The sequence below is a fragment of the Myiozetetes cayanensis genome, unplaced genomic scaffold (genome assembly GCF_022539395.1).
Source record: "Myiozetetes cayanensis isolate MyiCay16 unplaced genomic scaffold, myiCay2020 scf9, whole genome shotgun sequence".
In the NCBI taxonomy this organism is placed as follows: Eukaryota; Metazoa; Chordata; class Aves; order Passeriformes; family Tyrannidae; genus Myiozetetes; species Myiozetetes cayanensis.
In genome coordinates, this window is record NW_026088185.1 from 6,131,714 (window position 1) to 6,148,041 (window position 16,328).

General features: G+C 50.4%; 1 protein-coding gene across 3 annotated transcripts in view; it reads left to right on the plus strand.

Moving 5' to 3' along the window:
- Positions 1 to 15,290, plus strand: part of VWC2L (von Willebrand factor C domain containing 2 like) — a 46,472-nt gene extending 31,182 nt beyond the window's left edge. For 2 of the 3 annotated variants that reach the window (XM_050340460.1, XM_050340459.1), the window contains one exon: positions 14,653 to 15,290. In XM_050340460.1, the coding sequence (XP_050196417.1) occupies positions 14,653 to 14,703 (51 nt within the window). In that variant the 3' untranslated portion in view covers positions 14,704 to 15,290. The remainder of the gene's footprint in view (positions 1 to 14,652) is intronic. The other variant, XR_007632103.1, reaches the window with a different exon arrangement.
- Positions 15,291 to 16,328: the final 1,038 nt, after the last annotated feature.

Genomic DNA, 16,328 nt, shown 5'->3' on the forward strand with positions numbered 1-16,328 from the left:
TAAGGACTTGGAAAACTGTGATTAAAAATGAAAACCTGCCTACAGTAGTAACAATTAGGTATATTTGCTGTGTTTTGCCCATAAAACCACATTTTTCTCTTGGCTAAATTCGTGTCCCCCTAGAGAACAAATACACTGTGATCCAGTTCCTGATGCTGGTGTAAAGTGGCCTGGCTGCCGTGCTCCCAGGGAAACATCGTGCTTTGGCAGCAGCCAAGGGTTTGTCCCCCTCTCCCATTTGTCCTAACACTTCGACAGTGAAGTTTTTACATGCAAAAAAAGCCAGGGCCAGTTCTGTGCCTGTATAAGCCCCTTCTTGAAGAGTTTCACATGGATTTCACACCTCTGCCCAAATCGTCAACCCCATTTGGGTCAACCCATGAAATAAAGGTGATTACTTTTCTTACAGATTTAGCCCAACTTGTAGCTATGGATCTAAAGGCTCAAGGAGAATGGCCACCAAAGAAGGAATTACAAGCCCTCAGGAAGAAACCAGGACTCTTCTTGTTCCTGTTGCATGCATGGTGGTTTTTGCAGTTGGCACCGCCCTTTCTCTCTGCCTGTGTGCTCTGTCTCAGGGAAGTGCTGCCTGCGCTCTCCCTCCTTGGCTTCACGTGTGGTCAAGCAAGAAGCTCCTCTCCCAACTGTGGGTTAAAGTGCTGCCTCTGTCCTGTAGCCAGGGAGGAGATGAGAAGGTTCCACCAGCTACCTGGGAGCAGAGGTTTGGGCTTTCTAGGCACAACCTGCTCTGGGACAGGAAATGTTGGCACAGGGAAGCCTGCAGGAAACCAGGTATTGCATGGGGTGGTTGAATATCAGCTCCATGGTGGGGCCAACCCAATGGTGCTCCATCACTGTGTGCATTCATAGGCAGGTCACAGCCTGGGGGTCAGCAACAGGGCTACAGATCATTGACTTTCTGTTTTCCACTAATCTGTGTGTGTGAAATTAAATTAAATCCTCCACATCAGCTCATTATGTCAAAGACTTTGCCAGCTGGTGAGTTGGAAGTTTGGTGGTGCTTGCAGGCGTGGCACCTTCTGATGTCCTTTTGGTAGCAGCACCTTTTAATAAGGTGCTGTTGCTGTCTTTGGGGGCTCTGCTAGATCCTGTCTGTCAGCATTACCGTCCTGCTGTCCCGTGGGGAGGGGCAACCTCTTGGTGAGGGGCTGGCAGCGAGTTTGTCACCTCTTGCCACTAGGAGGGAGCCTCTCTGGCAACCTGGGGTAGGGATGATGACAAACAGGCCCTACGGCCCAGTAACTTGTCGGATGTGCTGCAGGGTCTGGTCATGCATTTCACCCGTGGTTGCTGAGTTTCTACATTTCTCAGCTGAAATCAGCTGCTGCTGTGCAGAATTTTGGCTGTGCACCCTGGGAGTGGATCTCTGGGGCAGAGCAACCCCCTACATTTGGACATCACCCACAGATCATCATAGAACCACAGAATGGTTTGGGTTGGAAGGGACCCTAAAGTTCATCTCGTCCCAAGCCCCTGCCATGGGCAGGGATGCCCATGTCACAGCTGCTACTTCCACTTCTTTACGGCAGAGAGGAAAACCATGTTAAGGGTGACATTTTCCTTCTTTTTGTACCTCCATTTCAATCAGGGCCTGTCATTCTGCCCCTAAGGTTTCACAAGACAATTTTTTTCCCCCCAATTTTCCAGCTGAGAAATATCTCAGATAAAGGCAAGTGTTCACTAGGTTTGGCCATCACATCGTGACTGCCCAGAGAGGAAGGATGCAAAGGGGATAAATAGATGGTGTTTGCTCTTGAAAGCACCTGTGGGAGGTTTACCCAGCCCTGGCCTGGGCTCTGCAGAAGGATTAGTCTCACCTGAGAGGGCTCACTTGTGATGCAGTGCTGAATGGCCCCATAACATGTGGGGCAAAAGGGGCTTGGGTTGGGCTGCTCTGCAGCAAAGGCAGATCCCTGCCAGCAAGTGGGGCTGGCTGCTGGCACTGAAAAGCCTCTGGGCTTGTTTCATCTGTAAAGGCACCATAATCAGTGGGTTTGCACTGGGGCAGAGGGCAGGGCCGCAGAGGGTGCGGGAGCTGCAGCGAGGCAGGAGGGATGGGCTGTGGTATCAGTAGGATGCTGGGGGAAGAAGGGAGGGCACTCACAGCGAGGTGCCTGCATGATGTGACAGCACAAATCAGCTTTATTTAGACATCAGTGCCCCTCCTTCCCCTCGAGCCAAAAATAAACCTCTCTGGGCCCTGCTGCAAGATCTTGGCCGTGGTAGGGAGGGGATCTGTCTGAAAGGCTGTCTTCAAAACAAACTTTCCCTGGCTTTCTTCTGGGATTAAAACTCTTTCCCAGACAGCAGCACTGGTTACTGCAGCCCTCTGGATGCTGACTTCTCACTGCCATCCCTATGGAGGAGTCCAGAGAAGAAGAAGGGACAAAAAAAAAGTGCAAGGGGAAGGAATGCGAAGCCAAACTAACGGAGTAACTTCTGCCATTGGCAAGTTTTCATCTTCCAAGGTCAGCCATGATTACACCTGGAGAGGGCTTTGCTCTTTTTAGCAGTTTTGGCTGTTGCTGCCATACGTACAAAGGACCATCTGGAAATCTGTTCCCAACTTTAGCAGGCGTTATCACCGAGCTGCCCTGGGCCTCTCTTTGCTCAGTGGCTGCAGTGGCTCCACACTGAGCACGCTTGGGCTTCTGCTCATGTCCCAGCGAGGCTGAGACTGGTACAGGGTGTGCTCCCCAGGAATTCCTGCCCTCCTTTAGGCATGGAGTTTGGGGTGGTCTGGTTTTGGGGTGCTTATTTTCCCATCTTTCTCTTTACTCCGTGTGGCTGTTGAGCACAGCTGGTGTTATATGTGCTCAGGAGTGTGTTTCATTTTCCAGATTAGAAAATGCTCAGAGGTATAATCAGGTCCTTCCACCGTATTTAATTATCCATAATTAAAGGCATCTACACAAAGCAGATTTTCAAAGACCATTCTTGTGTTACATTGCTAATGAATTAAGTAATTAATTGCCATTGAAAAAATACAATAGGAAACATCAATCTTCTGAAGTAAAGCATTTTTTAGGTGTTTTATAAAATCATTAACTCGCATCAGGTCAGTAGCTGTTCCAATGTCTAAATCCCCCTTCTGGCTTTTAAAAAAAATCCTAAAGGACAAAGTGAATGCAGGAAAAACAAGGCAGGGAATACTTGCTGAAGTGTGTGGAAGCACTCAGAAATGGGGAATTTCATTTGGAAGTCACTCTCCATCACTTTGCTACTCTGTCCCACAGTTCCCTTCCCCTGCTAGGAAGGTCTGAACCAATTCCCATCACACTTGAGAACACAGTCTGCAGCTTCAAACTTTCATGTTCTTGCAGGATTTGTTAAAAATAGTTGTCTGCTGGGTTTGTTTTTAGTAATGCCCATTCCCCTCAAGCAGGGCACTGTGTCCATGTCTCAGTTTCCCCTGTGCACTCCCCTGGAATGCTGTGGGGATAATGGGCTCCTGTTCTGAGCTGGGTGGGTACCGTGGTGCCACAGAGACCAGAGGGCGAGTAGTAGTTTTATGCAGTAATGAAATAATAAAAACAGACTGGCAGAAGGAGGGGTAGCAAAGCTTTCCGAAAGTTATGGGGGGAGGGCTGCAGAGCCACCTACATCCCAGCTTTTCATCACTCCTGGCTGCTGCCTTACAGTGCAGGGGAACTGTCCTGTCCCCACACGTCACTGTAGCATCACACGGCATCTGCTGGAGTACAAAAGCCCCCATACATAGTGGTTTTATGCCTTTTGTGGTGACACCCAGGATTACTGGCAAAGGAGAGGACGGTCCTTTTCCATTGGATGATTTTGTTAAATACAACTATTCACATGCAAAACCAGCACAGCTCATTTTATTCCTGTTAGCAACCCCACTCTTTGCCTTCTCATCAGGAAGCACCGTGGAAATGCCATGGATACCATTAAACGCAGGTAGTGTAATGGGAAGAGCAAAATCTGGGGACAAAACATGGATTAAAGCCACTTCTGCAGCTGCAGGAGAAATCAGGACAGGTCCCAGCAGAAGGGTTTAGGAGCCTGTTTATTCCAGAAGCACCAAGCTCTGTTTGTCTCATCTGTCCGTCAGACCAAGGTGTGCCCGTCCTTGCAGTGCTTTGCTCTCACCATATGTGCCCTCAAGATCCATCCAGCCATCCTGCCCTGCCCCTTCCACCCCTCCTCCTCCTGTTTACCCAGGAGCTGCAGATTTTGGCACAGCAGTGCCATGTCTTGTCTCTCTAACACCAGGCTTATTAACTGTGGAGTCAGAGAGGAGATGTTGTCCTGATTTTCGTTTCCCATGCTACAGGCAGGTAATTAAATTACCCTGACAAATTAAGGAGTAATGTTTCTGCCATTGTGGTTATTCCCTTTTTATGGGTAATCAATCATTTGTATGGATTTGTATAAAGTGGGAGCTCTGCCACTGGAGCCCAACCGGAATTATAGGGATGAAAACCACGCAATCCAAAAGCTGATGCCACTGGGCTCTGTTAAATGCCCTCCAGAAGATCCATACGTTGACTGGAAGGGGAACCTTTGGTGACTGACAGGCTTTTAGTTGTTATACATCTGTGTGTTCATTAAATTCACCTTTTACTTGGGTCTTACCCCCCATGGCCATCATTTCTGTGTCTGCCATCATGGAGGCCAGGGGACTGGGAATGGGGTGAAGGCTGTGGAGACGAGGGGACAGGGAATGGTGGTGAAGACAGCAGGAGATGGGTTTGCTGTGTCACACAAAGTGTGTAAATTGGGTTCTGCTCAAAATCAGCAGCAGAAAATCCAGCAACTCGAACACAAGCCGAGAGTAGAAAGAAATGGTTTCCACAGCAGCTCTTTCCTTACGTGGAAACTTTTATCTTTGCTTTGAAGTCCCATTTCTAACACAATCCCACATTCAACACCATAATCAGAAAAATCTGTCACCATGTGCTGATGCCCTCAGAGTGTCCCATTTGTCCCACAGCGATCCCGCCCTGATTCAGGTTGCAGTGGAGCTGTTTTTCAGACAGGAGCTGGAGCTTTATCCTGGTCATGTGGTTTCCCTGTTCCCCTGGGCAGGGGGTTTGTGCAGAGGCTGCCTCGGGGCACAGGCAGCCACTGCTGCTGCAGCTCCGTCATCAGCGCTGGGCTGGGCTTGCAGGGGACTCCTCATCTACATGAACAACCCAGATAAATATGTAGCAATCCTGGTTCTCCCACACATTTTTTTCACTCCTGTTTTATACAAAATGAGCACAGTCACAGTTTCCACTTCATTTACGACTGATCTGAAAAAAATCCCCACCCCATAAAACATCATGCACAGCTGTAGTGACCAAGTTAGATTCAATTCTGGCTTTATATGAGTTGATGTGCAGCCAGCTCTCTTCCATACATCATCTGTGATTGCAGTTAAGCATGAAATACTGTTTTAATTCTTACACCAAATGTGGGATTTTTTTTCTGAAGAAAAAAAGACATAAAAATGTTAAAATGGGCCATAAAAATCATTATATTTTCACATGGAACTCAACCAAGAGGTGAATAAGTTGGCTAAAAGCTCAAAAGACCCGGAGAAAAAGCCCTGGTTGTTATTCTTTTGTTGTTAACCTTGGCCTTTGAATGGAGATGCCCAGGCAGGGAGCAAAGGCTTGGCACTTTGGCAGCCAGAGGCTGTTTTGGCACTTGCTTCCCTAGGTAAGGGTTTCCTCCCACTGCTTCGTGGACAGACCTGTTGCTGCCTGTGGAGCTGCTGCTCCCCCACAGTGCTTTGGAAGCTGCCCCAAAACCATTGCAGTGGGAAGGGTGAACATCCAAACAGGTCCCCAGCCAAGTTTCTGCTCTGCATCCCAATTCCTTTCTTGGGTGACGTGGGAAATCCTGGCTCTAAGGGCACAGTCACCTGAGCTGAGCCTGTCCCATGGCTCCTGGGAGCTGCTGAGGTGAAGGAAGCAGAGGCACAACAGCACATTTTATGTACACAAAATACATTTTCTTCACTGAAAGGTTTAGTCTCTGGGAGGTCCAGTCTTTCTTCCCTTTGGCTGTCGATTCTGCTGGTAACATTGTTTGATGATGCAGTAGTTTAATGGTAGTTTTATTAAATGATTTCTTTTAAATTATTTAATACAAGCTCCCCCCCCGAAAAAATAAAAATCCAACCCCACCTCACCTTGTTTGCCATGTTTGAACCATTAAAAAAATTAATGCACCTTCAGCACAGTTGGAGTTCTAAGTAGATATTTGGGGAAATACCTACTTAGACAACTTTTTAAAAGGCTGTTACTTACCTGAAAGGTTACAATGACCTCAGAGTAGCTTTCATTGCCCACAATTACAACCTACCTGTATTTTAAAAAAAATCTATGGTATTTTCCCAAAGCTTTATGCTGCCTGCAAAGAAATTTTTAAGAGCTAATCCTGTTTGTTTGTTCAGGTAAATGTTGAAACACATTTCTCCCTTAATAGATGGTTACTGCTGGCTTCTTCAGCCCTGAGTGTGCACAGTACAAATCTGATTCCAAAAAGCTGGTTTGGATGCTCAGTTCCTGCCTGTGCATTGCTGAGCCCATTGCCTATGCAGGTTTTTTAACATGAGCTAAGCTTTTCTGTGCTGATCGAGGTATTTGCTCACACAGATCCTTTTAAAATGAAGAGGAATTTGGTGTGCAAATCCCATAGGAGACTTTGAAAATGCCAACCTGCATTTTATATTACAAGAAGCAGGGAAAACCCTTTATTTATAGCTGGGTCTGGAGCCTTGGGAGTTGTTGTTGCTGTCTGGGCACAGTTGGCTCTTCTGTGGCTTTGGTGGCAGTGGGTCCAGTTCACATCTGCAGAAGTGTCCAAGGCCAGGTTGGACGGAGCTTGGAGCATCCTGGGCTAGGAAAGGTGTCCCTGCCCGTGGCAGTGGAGTGGGATGAGATGAACTTTAAGGTCCCTCCCAACCCAGACCAGTCTGTGATTCTGTGCTCAGCCTTGGCCTTGGTCCTGTTGTCCTGCTCATCCCAGAAGCCCATGGGGATGAGGAGTGCAGTGGGGCCGTAGTTTCCAGCTGGTGCTTTGGAGCTGTGGAAGGGCTGCTCTTTGTTCTCTGGGTGAGTGATGGTCTCCAGCCTGTCCACACAGCTCAGATCTGTATCGGTGCTGGTGGACGTCACTGCTCGCCGACAGACTGCCTTTAAATTGCACCCATAGATCTCCCCTGCACCAAAACATCCCTGCTCCAGTAGTTAGTGATGCCTGAAGTTATGTCTCCACATCAAATTAAGTAACTGTGCTATCAATAAGGAGGAGTAATGTGTTGTATTCCCTTCTGGATGTCTCCCTGTCCCTCATTTGTTTGCTGTTCCTGATTAAGACGGATAACAAGCCATCAGTAATTTTCTAACTGCAGTGCAGAGCAGTGAGGATTAAATCAGTCTGTGTCACTGGGTGCCAGGCCATTATTTAGGGAGCTCTAGTGGGCCCCCTGCATTCATTAGACTCCAAGACAGTGGATGCTTGGGATTGTCTGAGCAAAGCCTGGATGATGTGAACATTTCTGCGTGGAGAGAACCAGGAGGGGATGTGGGGCCACCAGGAGATCCCTGTCCCACTGGGCTGGCTGGGAGCTGCTGGGGTGTTTGTGTAATCTTTGTTGTGCTGGCTGCATTGCTGGCTAAATCAGTGGAATGCTCCCTTTACCCTGAATTGAGCTTTTCACCTCCCCCTGGCCTTTTCTAATGATGCAGCAGGGCTTGCTTAGAGTGAGCAACCTGGAAACAATTTGGACAAGGATACTGCAGATATATATATATATTTAATGCAGAGATTAAATAACTTTTAGGCATCTTCAGGCACCCAGTAATGTGAATTATGGCTGGAAAAATATCTCCTGTAAATAGGCAGTACTCGAGAAGAGCTGTTAGCATCATCTTGTGAGCAGTGAAATATGCAGGACTGATGGAAAAGAGCTGCAAATAAGCTTCAGAGGAGATTAATTCTTTGGGGCAATGGTCCACAGTATTGAAAGCTGCTGAGTCTCTAGAAGGTACAACCAGAAGACTCCAGGAGCTTTTAGCCAGAGCCAGTGGGGTTTGTCCACAGGTAAAAAAAAAAAAAAAAGGACCTCATTTTGCAACATTTTAGAGAAGATTTATTGGAGGTGCCATCTGTCCATGGGGCTTTCTTGAGGGATTTTAAAATATCAACAGCAACCCAAAACAGGGGAACAGAGCAATTCCTGAGCTTATGAATGGCACAGGGGCCAAGGGGAGCCACCACGAGCCCTGTGCTCACTCACACCTCCTTCCCAAAGCTTTCCACACCTGCCTTGCTTTTTGTCCTCATGGGGGAGAATGGGACAAGACCCACAGCGATGTCATCCCGGCACCCTCTCGCTCATTCTCCGGTTGCCAAAAGAAAAAAAAAACAGCGCTGCTTTTGCCTTCCTTCCCCCCTCTTGCCCCCGATCCACCTCGAGACGGAGCCGCTCTCCTGCCAGAGGAGACACTGCCGCTCTCCCTGCAAATTCCCAGCGGGTATCCGTGGCTGGAGATGGGGGAGAATTAGCAGACCATGGCTTGTTTGTGCTGGTGACCAACTTCCACCTCCCCTCAAACACGGCCTCAAACACGGCCGTGCTGCAGCACCGCACCTCCGCGCTGGGATGTGCGGCCCGGGAGCCTTGCTCTGTAAAGGGCTGTGCCCTGCAAAGAGGGCTGTGCCCTGCAAAGAGGGCTGTGCCCTGCAAAGAGGGCTGTGCCCTGCCAAGGGCGGTGCTCCCGGCGGCCAGGGCTGTCACCCCCGGCACCGCCGCCTGCCCCGTGCGGGGAGGCTTGATGTGCCGCGTCCGGCCGGCACGGCTGGGTAGACTCGGAATCCTCCTCCCTCCCGAAAACGAAGCGGCATCCGGATCTTACTGGGACGATGGCTGAGGCATTGATACAGCCTCTGCGTCTTAGGAGAGCTCGTTTGCTGCTGGAGAGGGTGAGCGCACTGGAAAGGGGATTCCTGTCTGGATGTTGATCCAGATGGGGACACTGACCTGAAACAGTCCAATTTCCGCTCTGCAGGAGCCCCTGGGCAGGTTGGATGGTTGGGTGAGGGTGGATTTAGGAGGCATGGGGGGATTTTCACCTGATGTTTGTACTGGGAATGTGCAGGATGAACAGGTGTTTGCTAGTCTGCAAAGAGCTGTGTCTGCCGTGGCCCGGAGGACATGGCCATCACCTCCAGGAGCGGGGGGAGGCAGAGCCACAGGCCTGCCCTCCTGCCACCTCCAGGAAATGATCAGCCACACACAGGAGCAGAGCCGGGCATGGCCGCGTGTGAACTCACCCCCCACCTGCCATGGCAGCTCCGTTTCCGATACAACCCCAGGCTTCAGTCTGAGCCAGGATCTTCGGCTTCGGCCTCTCTCTAACACAATAAAGCTCCAGGGTTGTTATTTTCGGGTGGGGCTTTCAGCTCCCCCTGCAGAGCATCGCCACATTTAATTTGCAGCAAGGCAATGCTCAGCATCACCAGCTGATTTCATTATGTCTCACCTCCAGCTTTGCCTGCTGCCTTCTCCTCCCACCAGGAAGAGCAGGGCTGGTATTCTCCATACCAGGCAGTGAAAACAAGACTTTTCCCCTCCCTGACTCGTTAAATGAAGCCACAAATTGAGCTCTTTTCTTGCAGTCTGAAGTGATCACATAAATAGGGGTGATAGAGCTAAAGGAACATTTCAGAAGATCCTGCAGGATCAGCAGGGAGGAGCCGTGTTAACCTCCAGAAATGAGGACCATCTTTAAAAACAAGGTGCTGGTTTTTCTTCCCTGCTGAGCACGGAGTTCAGCCTGGACATGGAAAAAGTCCCAAGGTACAGGCAACCAGCCATTACTTACCTCTCTGACAGAGCCTGGGCATCACTTGTATTTCTGCTGTGGTTTTCCCCTTTTCCTGTTGGGGATCCATGAGCATCCTGTGCAGGTTCCAGGTGTAATCCTCACTTTGTGAGGGGTTGTTTCAGCTGAGTGATGATGGGAGCAGTGGACACCAGTGCTGGAGACCACATGGCTTGTGGTGTGGGATGGTCATGGTGAAGACTGTGAGATGCCTGTCTTGTGGAGAGATGGAGAGAAAAATCCACTTTCCCCACAGGAAGGCACTTGGCCATGCTGCCTAGAAACATCTCACCGAGTTCAGCTGCATTTGTGGTAAAGCTCCAAAAGCAAGGGCATTGAGCTGAGTGAGCATCCATGGGGATGTTTTCAGGATGTATCCATTCCTAGATACTATGGATACACCACTGTTCTCTGCTTATCCCTTGTAATTTTAATTGTGGGGCACACCATGTGGGAGCCTGAGGCAGGGCTGGCTGAATACAGCTATGTAAACCAGGCAGATAAGCATAGCCATAAGCACCTCTTTCCTTGATGTTATCCATTGACTGAATCAGCTGAATTCTCTTGGAGTCAGCTTTACTATCTCCTAAAGGGATGGGGAGGCTCTCAAAGGAGTGGCAGGAGACATAGGATTATCACTGGAAAAGATTCAACTGAGGGGAAACTGCCCCTCCTGCTGAAATCAGGGTTGCACCATGAGAAGTTCAGGGGAGCTGATGAGCTTTGTGTGGGACAGACACTCCCCAGGGCGAATCTGAATATCACAGTTGGCCTGAAGTGAGTTGTGCTTGCTGTTTGATTAACATTTGATTTCCTTTTACTGCTTCTTTGTGCACACAAAGCTGAATTTAGAGCTGCTGAAAGCCAGGGGCAGAGCCACTGAGTTCAGTAAAACCCATCTGGGAGCTGGGGGGGGCACTGGCGACTCCCTGGCGTCAGCAGGACACCATAAGCTCGTGGTGTTGGAGAGAGAGCGACCCCTGGTCCCCTCCATAACTGGGGTGCAGGTCAGCAGCACAGCACGGGTCATCACCCCAGTAACTGGGCTGGGCCATATGGCTGTGAAATTGGCCCTCACTGCCCCCAGACAACAAACTCTATATGATTTTTTCACATCTCTCCCATCAAACCAACATCTGAATGTCCCTAATAGATCTCCATAAAAATCTTCACAGCTGTTCTAGCAAACAGCCTGGAGTGCTGTGAGCTTTTATGAGTATTAACTATGTTAAGCAAAGCAAATCTCACAATTACATTGTCTGTGGGAGCAGCAAACTTCTCCCATCAGTCTCCCTGAGCGAGGAAAAAGGGTGATTAGTGTCCTGTTATCATCACAGTCATGGTTTAAGATGCTTTTACCAAGAACAGGACGACAGCCCTTGCCCAAAGCAGCTTCTTGTTCCTGCTGCTATTATCATAAGTAACCTGATGTGCTTGACATGTCATCAAATGTTTCTGAGCAGCATCTTCCTTTGAATAATAATTTAAGAAACCCCCCATGTTGCTGATCTGTCTCATCCTTTGTGGGTTTTTTTGGCATGGATTTGGCAGACCTTGGTCTCATCCTGTTCCTCCAGGCAGCCACAGTGGGAAAAGCTCGGGACAGTCCTGAGCAGCGCTGGGCTGGGGCTCGGAGCTTTGGAAATGGTGGGAGGGGAAAAGGATATTAAAGAATTTAGAGGAGTCTGCTGAGCTCTGTTGCAGAGCAGAGAAAAGACTTGGTTTCTTGCTGTGGGCTCTGGTTGTAGCTTTAGGAGCTGCACATGGCAAAGCCACACAGATCCCCCCGGTGCTGGATGTTCTCTTCACCAAGAGCTCCCAGCTCCATAAACCAGAAAACTCGCTGGTGACTTGTGCCATGGCCCAGACAATGCCACTGGGCTGGGCATGCCTGCATCTAAATGTCAGCTGGGCAGTGTCTGTCCCAGTGCTCCTGTGTGGTGCTCACTGCATCCAGTGTGGACAAACAGGGCCCACTCCTCCGGTGGGAAGGTGTGAGAAGTTTAAATGGGGGAAAAAAAAAAAGAAGGCAGGGAGGGGCTGGCTGATAGTGGTTGTGCTGGAAAATTGGATTTCAGGCAGGCAGTGGGAATTTAGGTTGAATTGTCACAAATGGAGTGTGGAAATTTTGCCTTCCCTTAGAAACCCGTGTTCCTGTAGGGATGGGTATAGTGGGGTGGGGGAGAGGGTGCAAAAAATCTCCACCCAACTCACTGTGGGTTTTTTCCCTCAGTTCAGCCTCTGAGTACAGCTCCTTCCTTAGGTGTGCTCAGGTGATCCTGGCCAGCCTCCCAAGTTTAGGGATTCCTTTTTTTCCACATGACCTCCTTGGGGAAGCTCAAGAGGGAGAAGAGACCTAGCGCTGCTGGTAGGAGGAAGGGCAGCTGTGGCCATGGTGGAGCAGCCATGGAATGAATGGGCAGATGAGCAGGATGCAAGGAAAAATAAGTTTTTCCCCAGCTGGCAGCACCCCATCAGCCAGTCCCACTTGGATCACCCTTGGCTGAGTGACCCCTGCACCAGCTCAGTGCAAGGGTGCAGCCACCACTCTGTGATGGGGGTGTGGGGTTCCCAAAGCCTGGCTGGGAGGCAAAGTTGGCTCTCCTGAGAATGAGCAAACCTGCTTGTTCCTGTCACTGCTGGCCTCCCTCCTGTCCCCAGCCGTGGGAACAGGCTGGCCCTGCTGTAAATCCGGAGAAGGCTGTGTCTGGATACGGGTATGGGTGTCCAGGCAGCACTGGCTTCTCAAATGAGGTGATTAACAGGCAGCCACAGGGCAACAAGAGAGAAAATAATCTTCCCCTTTCCTTGCCACCCTCGTCTCCATAGGAAGCTTTTTGTTTAAATTATAATGAAAAGGGGTATATTTTTGCTCTGGGAGAGCAGAGCGGGCTGTTGTGTGGAGGCTGCCCATGCTGGGCATCCCTGACACTGCCAGGCAGTCAGAGCATCCCATTAGAGAAGGACAGGAATTTCATCTTCAAGTGCAGCTGGATACAATTAATGGCATTTTCATTGTGTTTGAACTCTGGACATTGAACGGCAGCAAATGAGCAGACCTGGCCCCTGCTGGGTGCCACAACACAGCACCTCCCACTGGGCTCCAGGAGGCAGAGAATTAAATCTGAGATGGAGAGCTAAGGGACCCAAAAGCTGTGGGAATGACAACCTGGATCTGTGGATGTCTGGAGCAAAAGCCTGCTTCTTCCTGGCATCCTGATGGACTCACGTGCTGGCCAGGCAAAGGGGGAGGCATCACGGAGCACACGGACCTTCCCAGTGCCACAGCCTGCCTTCCCAATGCCACAGCCTGCCTTCCCAGGTTCTACCCGTGGAGGGAAGCAGCAGCCCTGGGGAACACCCTGTCACCCCAGACTCTGGTCCAGGAGCCATCAGAGGCAGCTTTCTCAGGCACTTCTGTTGTGGCTTCCTGAAGATGGATGTGAAATGTTGCTGTAGGAGCTGACCTGCATTTGAAGAGGCCTTTAATGAAGTCGGGAGGTTGCTTAAACACAAAGAACACTCAGGCACCCTGAATGGTCTGGTTAAGCCCAGCGCTGTCAAACTTGTGGCCTGCTGAACACAGGGTACTGAGGAGCATCTTAATAAAGTCAGGGCACTAATAAATGAACTGAACACATCTCTGAGACTATTGAACACGAGACCCCAGCACTGGGTTGGGTACAGCTCAGCCTGTTTCCAACCACGTAGGGATCCTTTTTTCCCTTTCAAACAGCCTTAAAAGCCCAAGACTTAAGCAAGAATGGGCCGTAATTTCATGTCTATGCACGCTCTTGTCTTTGGAATGCACCTCGTGCACTGGAGGCACAGAGTAGAACCAGTGGCAGCTGGGGGGTGACATTTCAGAGTGGCACTTGAGCCACAAGACACTTGTCAAATGTCTTTGTGCTTCCCCAGTGCTGTGAATGCGACTGCCTCGGATTGTGTGTGTGCTGCTGGCTGTGACAGTAATTCCTGGCACCAAATGATGCAGGAGGGACAGGGGAGGAAGGGAGGGCTTGCAGGGGGACAGCTGGGCAGTGGGTATTTGTGGGGCTTTTACAAGGGCGAGGAAAGGGCTTTAAGGTCCCTTCCAACCCCAGTCATTCTGTGACTGGAAAATAAGATTCTTGTTGACCTGCTGTTCAGCTTTGATATACTGTGTAATAAAGAAGCCAAAAAACCCTCCCCAAAACAATAATGAGCAGATTAAAGGAATTACCCTTGAGAAAAAAAAAATAGATTTCATTAGAAGGCTTATTTGAGAGGTGAATTATTTTGCTAATTTGATGCTATAGCTCATTCATGGTTAATAACCCCGACTGGTGGGGGGGTTCCCTGGGGTTACCTGGTGTTGCAGCACTGCTGCTGTGGGGATGAATTTGGTCCCTATAGCTCAGTGAAGGCTCACCATGCTGGAGCAGCGAAGTTTGGGCTGTGTCCTGATGCTTGTCCTCATGGTCTTGTCCATCTCACAGGCAAATTAAGGAGAAAAATAAGACAACTAAAGTAGAAACAAGCCAAGTGCATTGATGGGGCATCGATGCCATTTGTTGCAGGGGTTGGGTGCAGAAACAGAGAAGTTCTGAGGCCTTTTTTTTTCCCTTTAGTGTCTGAAGGCATCCAAAAAAGGCGAGACAAGGGATGGGTGTGGGGCACAGGCTCGGCACTGAGCAGCTGGAAGGAGCATTGCCGTGGCACGGTGAGGGGTGGGGGCTGGGGCAGAGCTACGCACCCCGTTCAGAGCCAAAGACGTATTTATCTCTGTTGCCCCCGTGTGTTTTTGCAGGCCCCAACTGCTTTGCAGGAACCACGATCATTCCCGCCGGCATCGAGGTGAAGGTGGACGACTGCAACATCTGCCACTGCCACAACGGGGACTGGTGGAAGCCGGCGCAGTGCTCCAAGCGGGAATGCCAGGGCAAGCAGGCTCTGTAGTGGGACCGCCCGCCCGCCAGCGCCAAACCCGCTGGGGACGATGAGGAAGGAATGGCCTCGATGCTGCCCCCGCGTCCGACCTCCCGCCGCTGCAGCAGGGTCACCAGCGAAACCTGCGAGCGCTCCGCACGAGCAGAGATTTGTACCCACGGGGAAGGGTGTCCCTGTGCCCCCTCCTGCTCTTCTCTGGCTTTGCACACTATGTATCTGGTGTCTCGGTATCTCCTCTGCTTTTGTAATTAGCAGTGCTTGGGAGGGAGGCAGTGGTCAGGTTTGGGGAGGAAACAGGAGAACAGCCCATGCAAGTTCTTGGACTGGTGATGCCTTCGAGCCGACGATCGATTCACCGCTCTCACTTTCTACGGTGTGGATCGTGGGGTTTTTCACATTTATTTATTTAAGGGTTTTTTGCTATTGTGATTTTTTTTTTTTTTTAAGCCTCTTCCTAAGCTGGGATCATCGGGACAATACAGCTGTGAGTGAAGCAATGGATGGAGCATTTTTATTGTGTCTGTAAGCAGGAGTGGCACTGAGGACAGGAGGGAGGTAAAAATTAAAAGGGGAGCAGGGTGTTAAAAAAAAAACCCAACTGGAATGTAACCTGCAGCAGGACCAAGGTAGAAGCACAGGTATGGGCCAGACAGCCAAGACACAAAGCTGTATCTGTGTTACACTTTCTCCACTGAGTGGGGACAATAAAGTTGAAGACACCTACACATCACCGTGACCTTGATGGGAGCAGGAGCCCACCCTGGCTGCGTGGGCAGGGCAGGGCAGGGCAGCCAGGCAGGAGGGAATGAAAAGGCACTGAGAAAGCAACATCTTACCTGGGTGGTCTTCATGTGAGGCCTGGTTGGGCATCGTGGTGAGGGATGAGGGCCCCACCTGTTCCCAGTTCTCAGGCTGAGTGTGTGCCCACCTGCCTTGTCGTGTCCCTTGGTGCCAAGGCTGCTCCTGCTGGAGCCAAGGGCAGCATTTCATTGCCTTCAGCTACAGCAGGTCACACAGACCTGATCCCCACACACAGGGAGGTTTCCGGGAATGTCCCATAGCACTAACCTGGCTCAGCTGGCAGGCACACCTTTTGCTACAGCAGGAGGGAGCTGCCCTGGCTCTCCCTGGGAGCATCCGTACTGCACGGGGGGATGGGCCTGGGCTGGCCACATCCATGGGAATTGGGTCCTGGTGAGGGGTGTCTCTCGGAGCAACTCCGTGCCTGCCTTCCAGGAGGAGAGGACCCCATGGTCCCACCTGCAGCTGAGGGACCCCATCGGAGGGGGCACCGGCACCTCCTGCTTTCTCAGGCTGCAGCTTCCAAGGGATGCTGTGAAAGAAAAGCCACCAGTGTCATCTCCCTGCTCTGCCTGCCCAGGTGAGCGCACGAGCCTTTCCCATCACTGTCCACGCTTGATTCCTGCTTTTTTTTGGTCGTGGCCATGAGGGTGATGGTGCTTATTTTGTTCATAGTTCAGACTTCAGCCCAGCACCCGCTCTCAGCAGAGGCGGCTGCAGATCCCCCCTACGGCA